Genomic DNA, 9,547 nt, shown 5'->3' on the forward strand with positions numbered 1-9,547 from the left:
TGTGTGAAGGCTGCGCCGGACCATACACAAGCCCTTGACGTAGAAGTATGACTCAGCCATCAGGGGTCATACACAAGATAAAGTTAAATATTTTTGCATCTCAATCTCCATTGTTGTTTATGAATCACAACAATACGTCAAATGGATTGTGCTGAAACTGTACCGCCATTGACCAATGATAACGTAACTTTTTATTTCATACTGAATAATAATAATTGTGCATGACTTTAATTAGCGGTGTGAATCTAAACTGGTAGGAGACGCAGTAGTTATGTGCTGTCGCCTCACAGCAAGAAGGTCACTGGTTCGAGCCTGGGCTGGGTCAGTTGGCTTTTCTGTGTGGAGTTTGCATGTTCTCTCTGCGTTCGCGTGGGTTTCCTCAGGGTGCTCCGGTTTCCCCCACAGTCCAAAGACATGTGGTACAGGTGAATTGAGTAGGCTAAATTGTCCTTAGTGTATGAGTGTGAATGAGTGTGTGTGGATGTTTCCCAGAGATGGGTTGCAGCTGGAAGGGCATCCGCTGTGTGAAACATGAGCTGGATAAGTTGGCGGTTCATTCCGCTGTGGCGACCCCCAGATTAATAAAGGGACTAAGCCAAAAAAAAAGAATAAATTAATGAATCTACACTGGTCTCACGGTTCGGTTACAGTTATCATGCCATCGATTCAGTTCAATTCGATATCTCGGTGCATCACGGTGCATTGACAATGCTTTCCATAAACAGTTTTATATTTACTTCACAGCACAGGAATTCTTGTATTAAAATGTGTACATTTACATTTACATACTATTTGTAATAAAATTTTGTCTTTTAATACAAACAGTCAGATATATAAACTGTACCTTTAAAAATTCAAGTACATGCACAGAACAACATGAGCAATTATAGCAAATAAACAAATATAAATATCCTGCTCGCTTTCTGAGCCTTGTCTAGCGAGTTCTTCTTACACCCCTATGATTGGTCACGAGCTCAACAGAAAGGGCTGCAATCGACTCTGGTGCTGTTCACCGATGAGTGACACTGATGGACGGCAGCGGCGATCACAGCTAATCCATGATAGGCATGGTGGAGAAAACTCTGCAGACACGCGCTCGTGCCTGTATACAGAAGTATCGCTGTAACAGCCGAGAGGAGAGGAAAAGTCACGCCAGCAGGTCAAGCGGGCCACAGAGAGAGAGAGAAATGGAGTTTACTTTCATTTTCTCAATCGCAGTAAACAGTTTCTGAGTTTTTAAGTAGTTGGAGCATAGTAAATACTTGTGCTCGCCTCCCTCACCATAGTAAGCTACAGCGACATAACGCATATGAGATAAATGAAGTCAGTACATAATAACTGGTTATGATTATCAGGTTATGATATGGTATGAACCGATACTGAATTGTCCATGTCTGCATTGTGGTGCACCAAAGAAACTATTAATTTTGACACCCCTAACTTTAATCGCTATAAATGTAGACATATGTCGATATTCAATAATTCAATATGTCATGATAATGAACATGTGCCATATTGACATTATGGGCACTTCAAAATACAGCGAATAACTATTATTTAAACTTGTTATGAATACATTCATTCATTCATTTTCTTTTTGCCTTAATCCTTTTATCAATCAGGGATCACCACAACGGAATGAACCGCCAACTTATTCAAACTATGTTTTACGCAGCGGATGCCCTTGCAGCCACAACCTGGAAAACACCCATACACTCTTGCATTCTCACACATACTATACACAATTTAGCCAATTTAACTTATTCAACTCACCTTTAGGGCATGTCTTTGGACTATAGGGGAAACCAGAGCACCCGGAGGAAATATACCCAAACACTGGGAGAACATGCAAACTCCACACAGAAATGACCCGGGGCTTAAACCAGCGACCTTCTTGTTGTGAGGCAATTGTGCTACCCACTGCGCCACCATGATGCCTTGTTAAGGATATTCACATTGTATTTGCAGTGGTGTTCAATACAGCGCCAAATGCTTGGAGACCCAATCAGTTAGCTTAATGGTTAAAAAATTTACAATTTCACATGTTAATCTGACCTACTACATGCTGAAATTGGCTGATTGACTGAAATTCAGTAACTATTTATAGGATTTTATACTTTAAAATGTGCAATAAGGCTCAAATCACAATGAAAACTCCAAATGCTTTTATTCATCTTAGGTGATGTTAATTTCTTAGCTGATGACTATGTTAAAATCATAGTCATAATCTGATTTCAAGAACGGCACCAATAGCCTGGTGGTTGAGTGAGCCAACATATAGCACCATGGTGCTCACGCCGACCCAAGTTCGATTCCCAGCTCGAGATCCTTTGCCGACCCTTCCCCTCTCTCTGCTCCCAATACTTTCCTGTCTGCAACCTCTACTGTCCTTTCCAAATAAAGGTGAAAAACCCCTAAAAATAATTATATAAAAAATAATAATCTGATTTCAAGTAGCAATTGTTTTATTAAATGCAGTTGCATTAATAATACACAGGTTTTATTTTTGTAATTATACCTGCTAAAGAAACATTTTCTTGCAGCTTAGGCCAATATTGTGATAATACTTTACACCATGATAAAAGCTTCAGCAATTAAAGAAGATTTGATGAAGAAAATATGATACAGCCATAAGCTTACTACTACAATTGACAACAACAGTGAAATGAACATTACTTTGATTTAAGTGTTTTTATAAAGGTAAATATTGGAAAAAATGTCATAATAATTGGATTATGAGGATATATATGGCAAACACAGTCACTTACAGGTGTCTTCCTTTGACAATGATCTTAATGTGCATTTCACAAATATTTAAATGGGTTACATGTTATTGTGTAACCCTATGTTCATTAATTTTTTGTGGCCTTGTCACATCTGGTGTGTATAGACAAATTGCTTGTCACAGCAAACTTATCTCGTTAGTTTAGGAGATAGCATAAACCTAAATCTATCCATAACAATCCATTTGCCATCCATGTGCAAACTCAAGCCTAAAAACAATAACACGACCTCAGATTAATGAAAACATGAGCCTAAACAGAGCCTAACCTGCCCTACTTTCAACATCAAATCCTGTGTAATTTGAGAACAGTTTAAAAACTTTATCAGTCCTCAATCCCTGACAGGTTCAGGCAAGTCAAAACACCACTACGGGCCAGATACACAGCTCTTTGTGTTAAATACTTGGGTGACTTTAACCAGTACCCAAAACCCAATCTTATCAAATGTCAGCATAGCGTTCCAAAGAGTACATTTCCAATTGAGATCCAGCTAGGTCAGTGGAAAACTGCAGTGAAAGAGCAGTCGGGGGAGTGTTTTTGGAAGATATACAAAGCCCCAGACACATCCTTGGGTTTTCTTTAGATAAAAAGTGTTGGGAGACAAATCCAGCTCCTCACAAAAGCCCACTGGCACAAGGTTCGCTTCGGAAAGCCCCTCACATGCTCTTATCTTAAGTATAGCTTGTCTCTGAACAACCCTTCCTTGATTGTCATGTACCGGAACTGGGCTATGACATCATAAAAACACTATGCATGAAACAGAGATAGTGACATCACTAAGGTGACTCACATCCTTTGCAACATTATTCCAAACAACATTAATCAACATTCAAGATTCATCAACATTCTTGCCACGCACGTTTTAGTTTCACACATCCATCTATTGATGCTTTTGTTCAGGGGAGAGTATTGGTTCTTTCAGGTTTCAGTGGGAAAGCGAGTTGATCCGCACAAACATTTACATGGAGGTATCTGGTTCGTCCAAGAAAAGAGTAACGTAATGGGGCCCTCTTATCTTAACAGACCCCAAACAGTGGCTTCTTTCATTGACAACAGTAGCAGTGCTTTTCAGTCCCTGTTATGAATTAGAACACGGCTGAATAATAGAGGCGAATAATCAGACAATGGCAATGGAGTCTGGATCTGGGCACGTTGCCCACACATTCCAGCAATTAGGACCATCACATTCATAACCACATTATAAAAGTTTGTCTAGCCAAAGTCTACTCCAAAAGACATTTGAGTTTTTTTTTTTCAGCCACGCTCATTTATTTTTTGAATATAGAGTGAATAAAGCGACAGACGACTCAAGTGGAAAACCCAAGACATGCAATGAATCATCCAGTTCCAATAAGTCTCAACGACAGCACTCTGACAGATACTGTCTCCATCAGCTTGGCTTCAACAGATGTGTAGTCCACACCACCATTAGTATGACGGTGACAGATATAGAGTTATTTCTATTTGTGAATGCTTGGTTGAAGCTTTGTCAGGCATTTCCCCAGGCAAATTGAACAATTACTGTATGTGAAAGGTCTTTATAGCTCCACTCTAAGTGATGAAACACTTATTATGATATAAATGAAACTCATATTATTTTTTAAGGGAACCATTTTAAAGAATGATAGACTAAAACACAGATACAGTAAATAGAAAAGCACATAAACAAATACACAAGTGGACAGACACGTACACATGTGAGTAGATAGATAGATGTTTATGTGGTCATGTGTGTTTGAACTAAAATAAATACAACATACAAGTTTCAGTTTCTGCAGACAGACGGACAGATACATACATGCAGACGGATGGATGGATGGATGGGCAGGTAGGCAGACAAACAGACGTGTAGGTAGAGACGGACGAACAGAGAGACAGACAGACATGTAGGTATATGGACAGACAGACAGACAGACAGACAGATAGACAGATAGATAGATAGATAGATAGATAGATAGATAGATAGATAGATAGATAGATAGATAGATAGATGGACGGACAGAGAGACAGACATGCAGGTAGATGGACAGACACAGACACATATGTAGGTAGATGGACAGACAGAGAGTCAGACATATAGGTAGATGGACAGACAGACAGTCATACATATAGGTAGATGGACAGAGAGACAGACAGACATGCAAGTAGATGGACAGACAGACAGACAGACAGACATGAAGGTAGATTAACAGAGAGACAGACATGTAGGTAGATGGACAGACAGAGTGACAGACAGACAGACACACATGTAAGTAGATGGACAGAGAGACAGACAGACATGTAGGTAGATGGACAGAGAGACAGACAGACATGTAGGTAGATGGACAGACAGAGTGACAGACAGACAGACAGACACACATGTAAGTAGATGGACAGAGAGACAGACAGACATGTAGGTAGATGGACAGAGAGACAGACAGACATGAAGGTAGATTAACAGAGAGACAGACATGTAGGTAGATGGACAGACAGAGTGACAGACAGACAGACACACATGTAAGTAGATGGACAGAGAGACAGACAGACATGTAGGTAGATGGACAGAGAGACAGACAGACATGAAGGTAGATTAACAGACAGACAGACATGTAGGTAGATGGACAGACAGAGTGACAGACAGACAGACACACATGTAAGTAGATGGACAGAGAGACAGACAGACATGTAGGTAGATGGACAGAGAGACAGACAGACATATAGATAGATGGACAGACAAATAGACAGACAGAAAAATAGACAGGTAGACAGATAAAACGGATGGGTGGATGGACGGACATACAGATATATATAGACAGAGACAACGGATGGATGGATGGATGGATGGATGGATAGATAGATAATAACACAGCATTGAATGTAAAACGGTTGTGTATGTAACATTTAAACCCGTGAGTAACAAAAGAAGCACTATGTCACTTTGTCCAACGGACACAAATAAATAAGCCGATCCCAATGAATCACCTCTCGTGTTTGATCCTGTCAAATGTGTGAATATGTCCATGTGTTGTTCAGATTCTGTTTTCGAATAGCTGTTAATGAAGACAGTATTTAACCTGACCTGTTGTGAGTAACAAACAAAACTTCAGAGAGAAGCGCGAAACCTCAAGCAAGAAAACAAATCCCATCTGAAAGCCACATGCTGCATCCTGACTATTGCTATAACTAGATTTGTTTTTAACCTTTTGGTGATTTTATGCTCTTTAGACATTTAAAAAAAATAAAACTCATAAACACTACTCATTAATGTGACAGTTCCAGCGCCAAAAACAGTTGTGCTGTTCTGTAACGTAACTGATTCTACTTGAGGAGATGGAAGTTACAAAATGATCATCTACAGCAAAGGAAAACATTTGGAAATGACTCAATAAACGTGAAAAACACAATTATGCAAAGATCCGAGTACCTCATATAGCATAAATCTGACATGGGCTAACCAAAGTTAGCAATTCCTTCCTTTCCCATCCAAAACCACATCATCGTTTAACTCTGCAACTAAACTATTCTCGTAAAATAGTTTCCGCGCATGCATATTCAACTCACCTTGCTTTTCACTTCCACCGCGTTCATGTTCAAGCTACGCAAAGACTGTGATTTATTAAAACTCCGGTTCATTTCGCTCGCTTGAAACTTTTCAGCCCGTCCAGGGTGATGGGCTCGATTTATAAGCCTGTCCCGTTATTGAACGTCCAATGTTCACTTTCCAAAGGCGGAAAAAACAGTCCTCTGAGGTTGTGCGACAGTTTTTCGAAACTTCAGGTCGCGCGTGTGTCGGTCACTTCGCAAAACTTCTGCAGAAAATTATGTGAAAGACTAATCAGTCCCTCTCACTAGGGGGAGTGGGCTAAGTTTTCACATATGACATCATCGCTCTGTCTCCGACGGGTTGCTAATTCTACTACGGTGAGGGTTTGGCTTATGAATATTAAGTACGTAACGAGCCGATCTTCTCTAGAGGTAGCTGATTGGCTGCAAAGCAAACGTTAGTAAGCGGGGTACGGTGTGCGGTGGATTTCTCGATTAAGGGACAGTCAACAATTTTTATATACATAAACAAAGATGCATGCTTTAAATCCCTATTTTTTTGACTTACTGCTCAAATCTTTCGTTATGTGTATCCACAAAAAATGTGTCAGATTTTTGGTACTACATGAAGAACTGTTGTCAATTGTCTCTGATTTAAGTTAGATAGCTTTTCTGTAATGCTCTCAATTTATTTACTTTCATAGACTTTGGACAATTGTAATTTACTTAACTCTTTCTGTGTTTTGTTATGTGTTTTGTATTTTTTTTCTCTGTATTTAACGTGACTTGTAATTTTCCTGTCTTATGGCTCTCTTATATTGATCTCCTGATTGTGGTTGTATATTTTCATTCATGAAAAAATAAATAAATAAATAAATAAATAAAAGTAAATTAAATAAATAAAAAATAAAGGAACACTCACAAAAATGAAATGATGCTGTGTTTATTTACCCAAGGTCTATGAACCATAATAAATAAAAGTAATTATTTAACAATTATTAATGAATGAATCAGCAGTAATAATAACTATTATTATTATTATTATTATTATTATTATTATTATTATATACAAAACAGTCTAAACAAAATAAATAATTTTACTAATGATTTTTTTTTTTCAAGGAAAGTTTTCTATACCTTATTAGAAAGAAAAAAGAAACCCTTTTAAGTTCTGGAAAGGCTAGCTTTGGTCAACAAAAATAACCTACAGAGAATGCTGCCAGAAAGTTCTTAATTAAACTTTTTTTTTTTTTTTTGTATAAGAAATGGAACATCATTTTCAACAGGATATGACACCTTGATGGATTTATCATAAGGAGTCACCATTAGTTCATTCATTCATTTATTTTCCTTTGGCTTAGTCCCTTTATTCATCAGGGGTCACCACAGCGGAATGAACCGCCAACTTTTCCAGCATATGTTTTTCACAGCGGATGCCCTTCCAGCCGCAACCCTGTACTGGGAAACATTCATACACACTCATTCACACACATACACTACAGCCAATTTAGTTTATTCAACTCACCTATACCCGCCTGTCTTTGGACTGTGCAGGAAACCGGAGCACCCAGAGAAAACCCACAGGGGAGAACATGCAAACTCCACATAGATATGTCAGCTGATATTTGATACTCAAAGCAGCAACCTTCTTGCTGTGAGGCGACAGTGCTAACCACCGAGCCACCTTGTTGCCCCCATCTTAGTTTAGCTTTTTTAGTTTTCTACCTGTATTTTTTTTACAATTTTTATTTATTAATATATTTATTTATTTATTTATTTGTTTATTTATTTATGTTATTCTCAAAGTGCCAGTTGTTGGTTTGCATTTTATGAAACACCAAAGGCCATGATTTCAGATAAAAATCTTCTTTGACATCGAAATGAATAAAAACACTGATCTTATGGTTTGAAGAGAAAATTAGCTGTTTTCAGACAAATAAGACAATTCATATAATTATAAATTAGCACAATAAAAATATGATTTTTTTAAAATATAATTTTAGAAAACGTAATTTTAGAAATAAAACATAAAAAAAAAACAATTCTATAACAGCTAGACATACAGTTGAAGTCAGAATTATTATCCCCCTTTGAATTTTTTTCATTTTAAAATATTTCCCAAATGATGTTTAACAGAGCAAAGAAATTTTCACAGTATGTCTGATAATATTTTTTATTCTGGAGAAATTCTTAATTGTTTTATTTCGACCAGAATAAAATCAGTTTTTAATTTTTTAAAATCCATTTTAAGGTCAATATTATCAGCCCGTTTAAGCTATTTTTTCCAATAGTCTACATAACAAACCATCGTTATACAATAACTTGCCTAAATTCCCTAACTTGCCTAGTTAATCATATTAACCTAGTTAAGCCTTTAAAAGTCACTTTAAGATGTATAGAAGTGTCTTGAAAAACATCTAATAAAATATTATTTTCTGTCATCATGGCAAAGATAAAATAAATCAGTTATTAGAGATGAGTTAATAAAACTATTTTGTTTAGAAATGTGTTAAAAAAATCTTCTCTCCGTTAAACAGAAATTAGGGAAAAAAATAAACAGGGGGGGGGGGGTGCTAATAATTCTTACTTTAACTGTAGATAACCTAGCCGAAAGCAAGCTATTCTCCCTCGAAAAGTATCGATTGCCTTTCTTTGCGAAGGCATGGTTTATGTTTATTAATAAGATCACGTGACGGAACGCTCTAGGAAGGTTACTAAGCAACTTTAATAATACGTTGTGAATATTCATGAACCATACTCCTTAGCCATAGTAGGATTGGTAAAGTTCTTCAAACTAACTCTCACATATGCATATGAATTTCACATGGCGTACAGTAAAGGGACTATAAATTCCCTGGCCTTTTTAGAAGCTGCTGGTAACATTACTGGCGTTCATGCAGAATGTCTGGATGTGCGGCATTCCAGGGAAGCGGCTCTGAGGCGCCGGTGCCCGACAGCTGCTGTGCCCAGGAATGTTTTTTTAGTAACTTCTCAGGCAAACATACCACTGGTCAATAAAAAAGACATGTTTAAGTTTGTCCGTGATCTCACGACTACCTGAAACCTCCTAGGAGTAGGCGTTCACTCAACGTTTGAGAAGATAATTATTGATGCTTTTATCCTTACCCAGTCAAACACAATTAGGATATAAATGACTTTAATCGTTTAATGAAGTGTAGCAAAGTTTTTTATGGTTAGGTCAAAAATGTGAGACTTCAACTGAATTCCTACGTGCGATCAGA

At 37.6% G+C, this 9,547-nt stretch overlaps 1 protein-coding gene across 1 annotated transcript in view; it reads right to left on the minus strand.

The window, feature by feature from the left end:
* pard6gb (par-6 family cell polarity regulator gamma b) overlaps positions 1-6,603 on the minus strand; it is a 63,015-nt gene extending 56,412 nt beyond the window's left edge. Inside the window, exon 1 of the mRNA XM_056480082.1 lies at positions 6,324-6,603. Within this exon, the coding sequence (XP_056336057.1) occupies positions 6,324-6,395 (72 nt within the window). The 5' untranslated portion in view covers positions 6,396-6,603. The remainder of the gene's footprint in view (positions 1-6,323) is intronic.
* Between the last annotated feature and the right edge of the window lie 2,944 nt (positions 6,604-9,547).

This window comes from Danio aesculapii, chromosome 19, assembly GCF_903798145.1.
Source record: "Danio aesculapii chromosome 19, fDanAes4.1, whole genome shotgun sequence".
NCBI lineage: Eukaryota > Metazoa > Chordata > Actinopteri > Cypriniformes > Danionidae > Danio > Danio aesculapii.